The sequence below is a fragment of the Protobothrops mucrosquamatus genome, unplaced genomic scaffold (genome assembly GCF_001527695.2).
Source record: "Protobothrops mucrosquamatus isolate PMUCROS unplaced genomic scaffold, P.Mucros_1.0 scaffold1970, whole genome shotgun sequence".
Lineage (NCBI taxonomy): Eukaryota > Metazoa > Chordata > Lepidosauria > Squamata > Viperidae > Protobothrops > Protobothrops mucrosquamatus.
The window spans coordinates 264,154-280,619 of NW_015388087.1; the positions used below are offsets into that span (position 1 = coordinate 264,154).

At 37.6% G+C, this 16,466-nt stretch overlaps 1 protein-coding gene across 1 annotated transcript in view; it reads right to left on the reverse strand.

Moving 5' to 3' along the window:
• The window catches only part of CACNA2D4 (calcium voltage-gated channel auxiliary subunit alpha2delta 4), a 132,212-nt gene that overhangs the window by 87,648 nt on the left and 28,098 nt on the right, over positions 1-16,466 (reverse strand). The window contains exon 16 of the mRNA XM_029285629.1: positions 5,241-5,368. Within this exon, the coding sequence (XP_029141462.1) occupies positions 5,241-5,368 (128 nt within the window). The remainder of the gene's footprint in view (positions 1-5,240; positions 5,369-16,466) is intronic.

A 16,466-nucleotide genomic window follows, 5' to 3' on the forward strand; every position in this document is an offset into this window, starting at 1 on the left:
TTAAGTCACTCTTTTGATTTATTATTTGTTTATCTCTTTTAATTATTAAGGTATCATCCGATTTCATTTATATGTCTAGTGTAGCATCTTTTTCCATGATATTCTTGTTGACTGCCATTTTAAAATCCACTTTCTGATTAATCTCAGTCTTGTTCAGTAAAATCTGTTCCTACTCCATAACATCTTTTAAACACAGTCTATCTACAGAACCACATTCTTAAAATTAACTTCTGGGTCCATTGTTCAAAAATATCCTTTAATATATCCAGTGTTAAGATATTTTTCTGCATTCTGCATTTGTAAGTCAAATTTAAGTATTCTTCTCTTTTAATTATGTTTAGTTCCCTCCAGTGTCCAACCAAGTCTCATCATATTGGTTTTTTTTAAAAGAATTCTAAATAAAAGCATTTTCCTATGGGAAGGATTCTCATAATTAATTCCAAAATATTATTTCAAATCCATCTGGACCTTTAGTCCATTTCTAACATCCTAAAATGAAACTTCTAATCATTCTTTTCCTGTTTATTCCAAAATAATTTTTTAAAAGTCCTTAAATTTTTATTTAAAACTTCTTTTGCCAAGGATGGAAGAAAACTCATGCAGTGCTGTTAAGCTTGTTGATCCAAAGGTTTGCAATGGCTGAAAGGCAATTAACAAACAATTTCCAAAATTAATTAAAAAGGAAACATATAAAGCCAATATCTTTTGAAAAGGTGCTAACTATGGTTTGAACTAGATAGCTGTTTGCTTGTTTCTCAGAGCTCTAACCTTGCCAGAGACTGCTATCTTGTGTTTCCTTGTGAGGAACAATTGTATGGAGTGCTTGTGGGTGATCTCAAGTTCTCTCTTTGTCCAGAGGGGAATTACAAAGAGCTGGTCTACTCATTGCCAGGTCTTCGTTCCACAATGGACATCACCTCTACTTTTAGTGGAGCCATCTTTAGTTCACCATTTGTTATTTAGAAGTCTGAAAGATCAGGATTTCTGATTATATTTTTTTCCTGACTTTTATTGCTGACTTTCTTTCCGGTATATTGCTTACTTAATGTTCCATGCAACAGAAGGGATTTTCTTTCTCTTCCTTCACAGTTCCAACACTTGTCATTTGTCACATTCTTGGCTTGATCTTTAATGCCCAATATGTCCTGAACATAATTTTGCAGCTTCATTCAGTTTTAGCTTCAGCTCTTTTGCCTTTTTTATAAAGCCTTGGAAATAGATTTGTGAGAGGCCTAAGTGCATTAGTCTTTATACATTGCATTGGCCCTTATTTCAAGAACTTTCCTTTGGGATAGCATTCATCTATATACTACTATCCTCTGGATCCTAGCTGATATGGTAGTATGTTCTGTGAGAGTCAAGGTAGACCCTTGGTGAGATCCAAGATCATATGTATCTTTCCTGTTACAGCAATGGCACAATTCAGTTTTTATATTTTCATATTTTACTCGTACACTGCCCAGAGTCAACTCTGTAACGGAGATGGGAGGTTTCTAAATTTGATATAAATATAAATACAAATAAATAAATAAAATTATTATTGGAATTTGAGGAAAATGAAATTGACAAGGTCACAAAGGAAAAAAGAATCTAAAGCAGTAGACAGAAACAAGGAAGACAGAAAGAAAAGAGGTGGACAATAACCTATGGGGTGAGGTCAAATGAGGGCATTTCCCATCAGCATCCTGGTATTACTAAGCAATGTTTCTTCCTGAAATGCCTGCCAAAATAATACATTAGAATGCTGGCAGATTAATTTTAAAGATGTTTATATCATTAGCACTCAGTGCTAAAGGAGGTGGGTGGGTGTTGAAAATAACTAGCCAAAAGGTTATGTAATTTATGGACAACCACAAACTGCCGTATTATGGACAATAGGGAGATGGAGAGACAAGAAAAGTGTTTCCTCTTCTTCCTGAGGAATAGAGCCACAATAATTGATGGAATTGGTAATTTTTAATTTTCAAGATACCAGCCAAATGAGAATATTAAGGGAATATAACTTAACAGAATTAACTGGCCAGCATAAAACTAGAGAGGAAGCATTCCAAGCTAGCAGAATGTGTCAGGTCAGGTCTGAAACAAGATCATCAATCTTGTTTTGTCACTTCTGTTTGCTGCAACTCTGCAAAGTAGTGTGGCTTTGTGAAGCCATCTTGAAGAGGTACTTCACTAAACCTTGATTCAAGGCCTAAGGTTTTTCAGCTTTCAATCTCAGGAGTCCTAGAATCCAGCTGTATTGGTCTGACTAGTTCAAATAGTAATAAAGTGATAGCTGTTGAAGTTAAATGAAAGGAAATTAATGAGCAAGAGAAAGTTCAGGTATTTTCATTCAATCTTGCATGCGCTTTAATTTTCCAGTTCACCTTCTTTGCTCCTCAATCTTGCCTTCCTTGTTGTTGTCTTCTCCACCCACCCTTCTTCCCATCACAATGCCAAAAAAAGATTCACAGTTAGTGCATTATGCACCAACATCATGGTGCTTGAGTGCAGAAAAAGAAAGCAGAAAAAAACCTTTAGATTCATTTTTAACCACCATATATTTACCAGACTTTGTAAACTTTGCCCTCACTCTGTTTCAGTTTCTTATTTATCAACAATGTCCATATCCAGTGTCTCTAGAAACATAACCTGTTATAAGCTGGAGGCTTTCTAAGATTCCAGAGTCTAAAATCTAAAATTCTCAGAGTTACCCCACGGATCTATCTTTTAATACATATCCTGCATAATGTACACCAAGGGTGTCAAACTGGCAGCCCACAGGCCACACCCACCCTGGTTCCACAAAGGCAAAAAAACATTCTGATACACAGTGGTGGGATTCAAATATGTGAACAACCATTTCTCTGTGTGGATGCCACTTCCGGAAGTCCGTTTTGAGCCTGGGCAACAAAAAATTAGCTACCGGTTGTGCCAAAGTGGTGCGAACTGGCTGAATCCCACCACTGGTGATATATCACATTAGGTCACATGATGCTATCGAGTTTGACACCCATGATGTACACTGACTATCAGCTCTAGATTGGAGAAGGGGAAGTTTTCTTCCATATGCAACCTTGAGGGAAACACAGTTCAACAGGTTGCTAGACTGGTGTGAGCTGTTCCTCTTTACAAAATCTGGAATGGCCTTCCCCTTCTCCATCCCTCCCTCAATGCATTTCTGAAACACCAGTTGGGTACAGTCACACACAAGCATTCACTGCCTTGGGGTCTGCAAGCACGGGATCCCCTTGCCATCAATCTTAAAAAACCCAAATCTATTAATGGTCTGCAAGGATGGCAGGCACTCATATAAGAACCAAATTATTTCCCTAGGGTATCATGAAGGTGGAGGAAGAACAGCAAACAGAAGCAGGCTGTGGAGGGCATAGCATCTAGTTTCACTTCACAATGATTAGGGCAACTACTAGATGGCAGAAAAGAGACACAGAAGACTACCTCTTTTTTGCTTGCTATGGCAGAGGTCTCCAACTTTGGCAACTTTAAGAGTTGTGGACCTCAACTCCCAGAATTCTTCAGCCAGCTTTTCTGGCTGAGGAATTCTGGGAGTTGAAGTCCACAACTCTTAAAGTTGCCAAGGTTGAGGACCCCTGTACTACCACCGTCGTTCTCTAGAAGCTAATTTGATAGCCCTAAATCTTGATGCAACTTCTTGTTACCATTCCACCCCCAACAGTGCGCTTGAGCCATCTGATAGCGGTTTGTCTATCCAATCCCTGAGCAGCAGAACAGGTGGACTCCCCTGAGTATAGCTGCTAGGTTTTTAAATGTTGACTAATATTGGGATGGGTATCTGATTTGAGAGGTTTTCCTGGGATTAGGGAGCTGTGCTTGAGCCTCTGCTATTAATGAAGGCATGTGACACAAATCATCTTTAGAGTATTTTTGCACTGGACCAATCTTGGCTGCCTTACAGAGTCATTCTGTGTAGATCATTTTTCACTGTAAGTAAACATGCAGTACTATGAGGGCAATTCGGAAATAAACCTCCGTTTGATTATCAATGACAGACACTCACGGATACAGAACTTTTATTATACAAATTAGAAACCTACAACATTACATTACTTTTTGACATAATCGCCATTCAAATTGAGGCACTTGTCATAACGTCTTACAAGGTTTGAGATTCCTTCCGCAAAAAAATCTCTCGCCTGGGAATGAAGCCACCCTGTAACAGCATTGTGAACCCATTCGGTGTGTTTTGTGCTCCTCAGAAAGGAGTTTTGGTACCCAACAAGCACCAAACTGGAGGTATTCCAAATTTTCTGTCACTACCTCATCCAAACAGTCCGAGAAATTTGGGGAAAGTGTAAAGAAAATGCAAATATCGTGAACCGATGGACTTCACGGAACTTTTTGTCAATTTCCTGTGTGAGTTCATTGCTGACTACAGATGGGCAGCCACTTCTTGCCTCATCGTGCAAGTCAGTTCATCCATCTTTAAACCTGCAACACCATTGACGTAAGACACCTTCACTCATCATGTTTGGTCCATAAACATTACACAGTTCACGATGAATCGCAGCTGCCGAAAGTTTTTTTCGCACACAGGAATCGTGTTACTGCACGCACTTCACATTTGGAGGGATTTTCTATGGCAGAGTTCATTTTCAATTGATCTAGCAGACGAGTCAACTGCAACACAACCTTCTCCTTCCACTCCTCATTGCCTACTGAACTACTGTGCATGGCGCCATAGGACGGGCGTCGCTATCCCTGTCTATTTCTCGCACATACTCAAATGGAGGTTTATTTCCGAATTGCCCTTGTACATTGTCATGGCAGTTGCAATTTAAGCAAGTGTGCTAAAATGGGCACTCCTTGGACTTTGAGGAAAGAAATGGTGAACTGAAGATAGTTTAACAAAAAAGCAGAGTTGATAACCACAGCAGAATAAAAAGTCAGTCAGTAGACTGGTTCTTTGTCATTCCTCTTCAGACAAGGAGAGGACTTGAGATAACCCACAAGTGCTCCAGTCAGAAACCCTTTATATCCCTACAAGCATTGGCATATTCTTGAATTTGCAGAAAGCTGCTTGTTGAAGAGGGGTGGCGCTCTTTTGGCTATGAAACAATCAGCACAAATCAGTTGTGAGCTGCACTCATGGAAAATTAATGGCCCCACTATTGATTGGTTGGGTGAAGCAAGGACTGAAAATATTCTTGCTTCCACTGAAATCTGTCTTCTGACTAGCTAAGCATCAGCTGTTTTAAGGCACAATATTTCATTGTAGGTACCTGAATCCTCTTCAAAAGAAAGGCTATAAATGAAGCTCCCCGGAGGATGTTCAGCTGCTCGGCGATACCAAAGCGGGAAGTGGTCCATGGTGAAAATGCTTTCCTTATCATAACTGGTTAAAAAGTTCCTGGAGTTGAAAAAAGAAGGAAGAAAAAGCTACATGATCATATCACATGATTTCAAAGCATTTAAAACATTTAAAATATATATATATTCATCCAATCAAGTGTCTTGTGTGCAAAACACACACCATATTACATATCCATCTCTTTCACTTCTCCATTTATCAAAATTCTGATATTTCCTTTTTTGTACTTTGATGTCTCTGCTTGGCATCTTTCTATTGCTTGCTTTGCACTGCATAGCATAGACAGCATATTATACTCCTTCTCATTGTATGCTTATTCAGCTTCCTTCCTGGGATTTGCCATTTCCAGAACTTGAGCTGGATAATGAGAAATCAGAAGAAGCCCACAGCAACCACAGGTACTCAATGCTGTACATCAGGGCTTTTCAACCTTTTCACCCATGGTACTGCTTTTAGGATATGGCAACATCCGAGTACCACCAGTCACCTAGCAAGATGTCAAAAACTTGATGACCCCCCAAAAAAGGAAAAAAGTGATAAAGTACTGGTAGTCCTCGACTTACAACAAGGTGGCACTCAGAGCCCTCTCCGTGGGCGCGTGTGCCGTTGCCCTAGTCCTAGGCCTTCAGCTGGGTTTTATAAAACCTTTTCACTTTAGGCCTCTGCCACTGTGTACAAAAAAAAAAAAGGTTCAATCAATCAATCAATCAATTTCAACTTCTCGCGGGAAAAAAAAAAGATCTTGCAAAGTTGGAATTGATTGATTGAATTTTTTAGTCCCACCCAGTCTGCTGTTACTACTGCAGCCACATCCACCCAATGGGCCACACCCACCCAATGGGCCACACCCACCCAGCACCCGACGATGCATAAGTGGGTTTTGGGTTGCAGTTTGGGCACTCGGTCTCTAAAAGGTTCGCCATCAAAGGTCTATTCCTTAAACCCTGTGCAGATCTGTATGCCTTAGACTTGATAAATCCTATCTGAAGAAAGTGTGTTTTACTTTTTGGTAAATATGCAAATTATATTAGCTCCTCTTAGCTGCCTACTCTTATTTTGACCATGATACTTTGGTTCCCAAGCAGACGGAAATACATCTCATTCATAGGGTGTAATACATCTCATTCACAGTGCATGTCTTTTCCCTTTTTCCTTTCCTTTTTTTTTTACCAACAGTATGTTGTACACAAGTATGTGTGTCATTTTATTATCCATTACAGAACTCCTGGAAAGATGAACAGGTGTTGTATTTTACAGCTTCATTTTATAAACATTTTAGCATATTAAATAAACTGTGTCTCCCAGGACAGATTTAGACAGATATATTAGATTCTCAAGGCAATCTTTGACTATATAAACCCTATGTTCCCAATTTTAAAGCATACAGAGCAATCAGGATAACCAATCAGAACAAAATGTCCAAAGTATTTTGAAACCCAAGATTAATACGGACTATACAGGGCATACTTTAAGCCTGAGTTATTAAAGTTGTGAATATCAGATACTCTCATGTTGATATACAGCTAAATACACAGAACTGATCTTTAGACTTGCCTTTTACATATTTGAAAGTCCCTCGGAGAGTAATGCTAATTTATTTTTGCAAATCACAACCTATAACCACTATTTCCTTTATTTTTCCAATGTGCAGTATGCAGGTAAAATGTGAGAATGCATCACACATGCATGAAATAGTGATCCTTTATGAAAAAAAATCTGCTGAGTCGCAGTATATTGATTTAAAACAAGATAGAAAAAATTATTTCATGCAGTAGCTGCTGTTGTAGTGATAGGCCATTAGGTATAGATTATAGATTGTTTGATGTGCACTAGACACATTGAAATAGGTCCTGTAAGCATCTAGCGAACTATAGTCAGAGTGCACAAAAGGACAAGGACTGGAGGATTGAGCATTTTCTCTGTAACTGATGGTAAGAAATATGGTTCCAGTAGACCTGCTCCTTTATATTTTCCTTCCTTCCTTCCTTCCTTCCTTCCTTCCTTCCTTCCTTCCTTCCTTCCTTCCTTCCTTCCTTCCTTCCTTCCTTCCTTCTTTCCTTCCTTCCTTCCTTCCTTTCCTTTCTTCCTTCCTTCCTTCCTCCCTCCCTCCCTCCCCCCTCATGGTCATCATGCATGAGAACTCTCAACCAACCATATAATGAAGTAGAAATATCTAACGACGTACACATAACTTTTAGCAACAAAAGTATCAAGTATGAGACCAATTTATGCTAGAAAGAAGATATTTATTTTTTATAGAATTCGTATATCCCTTCATTCCAATGAGGTTCTGCTATTGCTGTTGCTGTAAAATAAGATTAGGACTAAATAAATTATGACATCAACAGTCTATCCATCTGGCATCAGTGATTTCTACCACAATTCCATTTCCAAAAGTGTTCCAAAAAATAATAATAAAAAACCCTCCACAAAATCTTTACAAGTCTTCAGAAGACCCTGAATGTTGGAGCCCTTCTACTTTAAACTGAAAGCTCTTCAGAGGAGGAAAGTCTTTCAGGGAGCAGATATTCTGTCTTCATTCTGACTGAGCAGGCAGATGGTCTCACAGGTATTGAAACCCCAAACCATGCATGGCTTTGTAAGTGATATCTAACACCATGAATTAAGGTTAAAGATAAAAGTTTCCCCTCTCCAGTTGTGCCTGATTCAAGGGGGAGGTGCTCATCATTCTTATCCGAGGGAGCCAGCATTGTCCAAAGACACTTTTGTGGTCATATGGCCAGCATGACTGTACGCCAAGGGACATAGAAACACCATGAATTATGGCAGACAAAACTAAGAAACTCACAAGGATATTCCTGTAAAAGAACACCTTCTTCTCGGAGCAAGCTTCTTCATAACTAGTTCAGTATAATGACACTCAACTTCAGTGGTGATTCTAGATTAGCTAACAATAATTGGAATCCTAGGTAAGCCAATAATACCAACAAATAATATTTGTTTTTTTAAATGATGATTATTTCCCTCAAAGTTTGATAGCCTAGGTGACCAGTGAATTCATTTTTATGGATAGACTATCATGGAACATGGTGAAATGATATCAAAGAATAGATTTTTTTCCCTTTTTAAAAAAACATTCTTTAGAAGGAACTGTTTTAACTGTCTTACTCTGTGTATTTTTTAAGCTGGGTGGCTTCTGGAGTGGTAGCCATATCAAATTGAATTAAGCGAAGAATAGGAAAGAGAATAGAAGAGAAGAGAAGAGAAGAGAAGAGAAGAGAAGAGAATGTCCAGTTGGTAAGAAGGGACATCATTTTAATAGTTCCCTTTTGCATAGCACTGAGTCAAAGAAATGGCAAGGTTAAGAAATATTAACTAAGTTCCACTCACCCCAATATTATCCCAACCCATCTCAAAGAGCGGTTCTGTGCCACGGAGGCTTGAGGCGCGGGACGCGGAGCGGCACGGTGCCATGGGAGGCGGCAGGACAGGGGGGGAGGGGTTACCTGCATCCTGCCGGCCGAATTCTGGAAGCCTGCCTGAATGAAGAATTTTAGGGGGAGTTGAAAGCGAGACAGGTTCCTAAGACCATCGGAAATATGTGTTTTCCGATGGTCTTAGGCGACCCCTGTGAAAGAGTTGTTCGACCCCCAAAGAGGTCATGACCCACAGGTTGAGAACCGCTGCCTTAAAGTGATACATAAAAACCCCATAAAACCCCATAAATTGGAATGATGGCAACTGGAGTTGACAAATTATGGATCTCCTACTTCATCTTTTGCTAGGGGCAGACTGCTGCATAGAGCAGAACTAGCCAGCTCACAAGCATTGAAAGATATGTAACAATGGAAGAACTGGAGGAAAAGATAACAGAAAAGTTTTCCCTTTTTGCAGCAATATATTTGAACAATAGGAAAAAAAGGAAGACCTACCTATCCCACACGTCACTTCCAAACTTAGGGAACTGAGGGAACTTTTTGCTCTATTTTGAGAATGTCAATGCAAACAATTCAGCAAACTCTAGGAAAAAGCCCATTCATGAAGGATTATCTCACAATGACTGTAACATCTAATGTTTGCTTTCATGTGTGAATTATAAATAGACATTTCCAGTGGCCTCTCATATTCTCAAATATCTTGATTTTCAGTTATTTCATATGATCAGCTGTCAATTTTCAGCTGTGAACAAAAGTTAGAAATTTGAGATGAATATTCTGTGGTAAATAAATCTAATTGTAAAAGATTTATATTTGACTTAATTAGATCTGCAGAGAAGCTTATATTGAAATTCAAAGTCATTATAGTAATCAAAGAAGAAAATAATTACGAGGCTTAAAATTACACCAGACTTTTCTAAATCCGATATGCAGCATGCATGCCAAATCAAAATCAAATTGATTTAGGGCAATAGAAAAAGCCCTTAGATAACCAATCTACCTAAATCTTGAAAATGGAGGTGCCTAGAGTAGAACCATTATGAATGATTTCAGTGAAGTTCTCAAGGTGTAAATTCTTCTCTATCACCTATTCTTGGATGTTTGAAAGAAAGAGAGAAATGCCAAAATTAAATCTAAGATCTGCTGTTTGCAGTATCTAATACTGAGCTATGATGCCCTTCTTATCACAGTATTATTAATATGTAATAAGCCAATGCAGAATGGTCTTCTTAGAGAATCATCTCTAATTCCATTTTCATTTTCAGAAATTATGTCTGTCTTGTAAAATTGGCATCTTATAATTTCTCAACAACTATTGAATTTTCTCCCAGTCTCAGGACAGTGTATTCAGGCTTGACAATTATGTTGATTTTTTTTTGCAGATGATACACAGATTGAGTTCTGTAGAAAAAGATGGGTCGCTCTAAGAGAGTAACAATAGCATAGATAAAGTGCTTATAGAAAATAGTTAATATAGAAAATTGTTTTTTATTTCAGATTCATTCCTACAATATTTGCAGGTATTTATAATTTACAACTTCCTTTTTTTATTTGTAAGCATTCCTTTTTAAAAATGAAATTCTTGCTCCCCTTCCTCGCCACCTAGGGGAGATACAAAAACCAACCAATTCTCTAAATTTCCAACATTTTGTATCTATTGAATCTGGGTTATTGGTGGTCCCCCCAATTTTTTTTTTCAACAAGCTTTTTCAAAGCAGAAAAGAAAGTTACCAAACTGGACATCTTAAGAATAAAGAGAACTAGGTGGGCTGGAAGGGGTCATTCTAAATTTATTTTATTTACTTATTTATTCAAATTTGTTATAGCCGCCCAACTTCAATGGACTTTGAACATTGTACAAAATCACCCTAATCCTAAAGACAGATAAAACATAAAACCACAGAGACATCTCAGATGAAAATGATACTAAAAGCAAAACAAATCAAATAAATTAAGAGCCTCAAAATATAATACAATATCCCTGGGCCAGATTATTACATAATATACAATCAGGACATGTGTCCATATGAAGGACTGGAATGGCAGTGATACACAAAAAGTACATTTTTAAGTATGCATATAGCTATAACTCAATAAAACATAGCATGGAAGTGTGGAAGAAGAGGAATTCTTAGAAATTCTTAAAGAATTCTATGATGAATTGCAAGATGTGCCAGGTGCAAACTTATAAAAGGATGCAGTGCCTTTAATGGCAAAAGTTGGACAAATATTTAAACTGGCTAAATGCAATAGTGTAGGAAGCAGGCTAATAGATTTTTAGAAACATAGTGCTTTGCTTATTGTTAATATCTCCTCCAATGTCAGGCATAAGGAACCAGAAACAACTCAAGGAGATGATCAGAGTGTTATGTTTATTGCTATTCGGCTACTGACAGGAATCTCGCCAGACTAATACACTCACTACATAATTACTAGATAAACACTGTGAAGCTTTAGGGAGGATCATCTTTCAGCCACTTCCTCCCCATCAGTGACTCAAGGCTAGCCAACCTTTTTACTCCTTGCGCCAACTAAACTCCAGATTCCACCACATCTAACCAATTTAGATGGACAATTCATGAACACTACTGACAGGAACCAAACAGACTCTGTAATAAGAGATTGAAGATTAAGAGATACAAACTAGTCAATCACTTTCATAGGCTACATGGGTTAGATTTAAGAGAATGTGTACCAAAATACATGATCCAAAAAACATAGAGCATATATTCAGTGTAAAGAATTTATTCAAGCTGCTTAACTTATTTGAAATGGAATCAGCAGATCTTTGGGAAGGGATAATAAACCATTTGAAAACCAAAGACATACACACAGAAACATACAAACCCATGCATTCTAGGGTATATATTCTAAATGTTTCAGAGGAAAATATCCAAATGTCTTTCATATTAGCTTTCATGATACCTAGGAAAAGTTACATGACAAAAATAAAATGACGAATTTCAGCATCAAAAAAGAGAGGACAGGGACAGGTATCTCAGTCAATAATATCATCAAGCAGAAGATTTTTTTAAAAGTTAAAGTTTAGAATTAAAAGATAAAGTTCACCCCACAATTATTTTTGTTGGGTGTTATTACAGATTGTGATACTAAAGAAATTAATTTGATGTTGAATCTGATAACAGCTGCAAGGTTATTAGTAGGGCAATATTGGAAGAAGGATTGCTTGCCTACTATAGAAGAATGAACGCTTAAAGTTTCAAATTTAGCAGAAATGGCCAAGATTTCTGCTTATTTGAAGGATCATTCACAAGAAAGATACACTTCGGTTTGGAGAAGATGGATAGATTATATTCAGAATAAATATGGGACTAAAAAGTTCCATTTGGCTTATGAGTGAATATTAGATTTATTATTACTAATAGTTTATTATAGTGGACTTTTTCTTAGGTTTAATTATATGATATTATTACTTTTAGTATTAGTATTGTATTGTTTAATAATTAGGTTGTTAATTTGTTTATTATAGTGTTTAATTTTAACTTGTTTAAATTTTTGTTAAAAGGGAGTTAAAGCGCTTTATGGACTTGGTTATTTAAATAGTTGGTTAATGTTAGTTAGATTATGATTATTATATTTGTAACCCTGTGTTCAGCTCTGGGAAGTGGGGAAGAGGGAGGGGGGTTTTTGGGGTGGGTATGGGGATTCATATTGTAATTTTTATAAAACTTTTAATAAAAAAAAGAGAGATGCAAAAAAAAAACCCCTTTAAAGAAGATCTGATAAATAGGTCAAACATAGATAGTTTAGGTTAGCATAGGTACCAAAGAACAATTTTGATAGAGGTTAAAAGAAGTTGAAAAGATTATACTGAGACACTTGACAAACAGGGTTGTAGAAGAAAGTATTCACTGAAGTGTTGCACAAATTCCTCACACAATGTTTTATTTAAGATCTTAAAAGGAGATTAGAGCAATCCACAGAAAGAAAAATGCTAAATAAAATGGGTAAATTTTAGAAAAGGTAGAGGGACATGAACTCCAGGGTGTCCACAAGGGCAGCAGTGCATGTAAATGGCAAAGTTTATGATAACATCATCATGCAAATAGCACAACATGTACTAGTGTCAAATATCAAGAGACAAATACACAGTGGCAGCATTTGTACGATGATTCATTGTGAAAGCGTTGTCATTTTGGCTTCATTGTGATTTTTTTTTTGAGAAGACTGCTGATACAATCAGATAGTTAATATTAAAAGGGATAATGGAGGAAACAAAAAACTAGAAAAAATGTGTTTGCTTCATTGACCTCAGCAAGGCCTTTGTCTGTGTGGATCATGTGAGAATATAGAATATATTAAAGCTAATGAATTTGCTGGAACATCTGATTATTCTCTCTTTGGAATCTTTACAAAGAACAAGATACCTTTATAAGAAATTCTTATTCTTCTTTATAAGAAATTCTAAGAAACAGAGTGATCCATTACAGGAAAATGAGTGAGACAAGGATACATACAATCCTTATAGATAGTCCTTGACTTATGACTGGTTGCTTAGCAACTTTTCAAAATTACGACAGATCCCCGCAAAGTACTTACAGCCTACATTTGAAGTTCTGATAGCTTCCCTCTCCCCGTGGTCACAAGACCATATTTTGGGCCTAGCAATTGGCCAGCATGTAAGGACCCACCTCAGCTGGTCCCTCAGGAAGTAAGACTCTTGAAACCAGTGATTTTTTTGTAAAAAAAAAAAAAAAGGGTGCTGGAACTCACACACGTCATACAACCTGCCTTGCCTACCCTACAAGGTTCCATCCAAAAAAGGTGCCAGAATTCCGTTCTGGGCGTTCTATGACAAAAAAAGCCCTGCTTGAATCCATATGGTTGAATCAAAATAACTTTTACTGAGGCAAAGTGGTTGCAGGAAAGTCAGGCAGACTCTGAAAATCCTGCGCAAAGCACAAAGCTATTTAAGTTCATTGTCCCATGGTCCCATGGTCATGTGAACCACAATTTACGTTTTTGCTGGAAACCAGAGTTTACTTCTGGTTATTAGCAAAAAATACTCATAGGGAACAGTGGGTTCACTTAAGGACTGCCACATTCACTTTATGACTGCTGTATTTGCTTAAAGGCTGCTGCAAAATAGGCAGTAAAATCAGGCACAATCACATGAAGACCTGCTTAACAACTGTCACAACGTAATGACTGTAATTGTGGGCTCAGTTATGGTCATAAGTTGAGGACTACCTGTATATCATTTCAATCCATAAGAAAGGTAGACATGGAAGAGATAAGACCTGGAATCAAAACTGGAAGGTGAACATTATGCAGTTGAACCATGCAGACAGCATCATGTTGGTTGAAAGCAGAGGCGTAGCGTGGGGGGTGCAGGGGGGGCCGGCCGCACCGGGCGCAACATCTGGGGGGGCACGCTCGCACTCGCAGCTCTCTGCCCCTGCCTGGCTCACTCACTCTCTCTGCAGTGCTGGCTGTGCGAATCCGATCCGAGCCGCCGGGTCGCCGACGCCGCCCACTGTGGAGGGGGGGGTGCCTTGCCCCGGGTGCTGACAACCCACGCTATGCCACTGGTTGAAAGTAATAAAAACTAAGAACTGCTTAAAAAGGGAACCACCTGGATTAATGTTAAATATTAAGAAAATAAAAGCAACGCTAATTAATATATTTAGTGAAACCCATACTGACAATGAAGCCTTGAAGCTGGTAGACAGTTCTGTTTTCTGGGGACTCAAAAACATATAAATATGGATAATACACTGGAGAAATAAAAAGATCCTAGCAAGAAAAGCAATAGCAAACTTTGAGGAGATCATACAGAATAAGGGCCTTTCAACTAGAACTAAGTTCAGAGCAGTTGAAATAATGCTGCTCCAGCATTAAGAAATAGCTAGGATACTAGATGCTGAGAAGAGCAAAGAAAAAAAAAAAGAAATATCCCTGTGAATTATAGATTTGAATATTGTAAATGTAAGAACAACCAGTCACTCAGTCTTGATCTAATCCAAAAGCTGACTTTAGCATATTTTATACTAAGAGAGGCAAGTAGAAACTTATTTATTTTGGATATGTAATGCAAGCAAATGTTGGACCAGAAACATGATAAAACTTGGCAAGGTTGATGTAACTAGAATAAAAAGATGGCTGGGTGGGATTAAAGAGATTACTGGGAGCACTTAACTAACAAATAGTCAGTTACCATGATGTTTTGTTTACCCAAGTACATTCTTATGAAAAACCAAAACCTGCCTAATAGAGATAAATATCTAGTAGAAGTATCTACAGCAAGCCAAGATTTTGTCAAAATGATGAAGTGTGCATTGTGACCTCAGAACACAAATTTTGCCCTTTTTCATACTTGTGTGCAATATCATGATGCAAAATACAAGAAAGGCAGAGCTCCCACTGCGATATCCCAATGTGCATATCAAAATTTGCCTCCCTCCCTCTCTTAATGTTACTGCAACCTATTTTCTGTCTATTCACCATTGTTTAAATTACTTATAACAGTTCTTAGGTGCTAATTAATTATTCTTAGATGTCTAATTATCAAGTACACTAGATTACAAATATTCTCAGTGTTAAAATAATAATAATATAATGTGGGTAAGGATGCTTTAGAGTAGACTAATAGAAAAAAACAGGTGTTACTGGTAACAAACTGATAAGAATACTGGGCAAATTCAAGAATTAATTTTAATTTAAGAGTGTTCTATGTGAGTCCCATTGATCTCAATGAGAGGACATTATCATGCCTAAATTTGATTGTCTCTATTCATCAATTCTCCTTAGAAGCTCAGTGATAGTCATCCTTCAGTGCAAGTACATCTTCTAGTTATGTTGTTGTTATTTAGGTTTAATAAAACTTTCAACTTCAATAGGTTCTGGGCAGTGGTGGGATTCAGCTAGTTTGCACCACTTTGGCAGAACCGTAGCTAATTTTTTGTTGCCCAGGCCCAGAATGGACTTCCGGAAGTGGCATCCACACAGAGAACCGGTTGTTCACATATTTGAATCCCACCACTGGTTCTGGGCGACTTACAAAATATAATACTAAATAAAAACAATTTCAAAAAATGAAGTAAGACAGCACAGATTAAACAACCATTAACACAAAGCATAACCTTCTTTCCCAAATATATGCCATTCTTCTTATATTTCAATGTATTATGACAATTTGCTGTGTTTAAGACTTTCATGCAGAAATAGATCAGAAAGCATTAATATTATTGTTTTTATTTATGGTTAATTTACTCATGACCAAATAAATATATAATTAAGCAACATTTGCTGCCATTCAGTTCCCTAGTTTAATATTTTTGTCCCTAAGACAGGGGTGTCAAACTCGCAACGTTACGTGACGTGTCACGACGTATTGTGACTTTTTTCCATTGCCGGCAATGGGGTGGGCGCGGTTTTGCCATGACGCATCCGGCCTGTGGGCCAGCAGTTTGACACCCCTGCCCTGGGATGTTTTTGGAAAGCAAAGTTGCAGGTGGTGAACTTCAGATGCAGATTAAGTAATGAACAGAATAACAGAAACACAAATACCTGCATTGTGATACGTGTCCTCAGATAACTGCAAATTTTGTTTTTACTGATAGATTTTGTTTAATGAATAAAAGCTCAACCAAGCTGATTAAGCAAATAAAACCTAGCTTTAGAAAACTCTAAACTGCATGCATTCACATCAACAAATTACCAAATTATAAAACTTCAAAATTACATCAATGTTTTGAAAATTAGAAATAATAGCATTC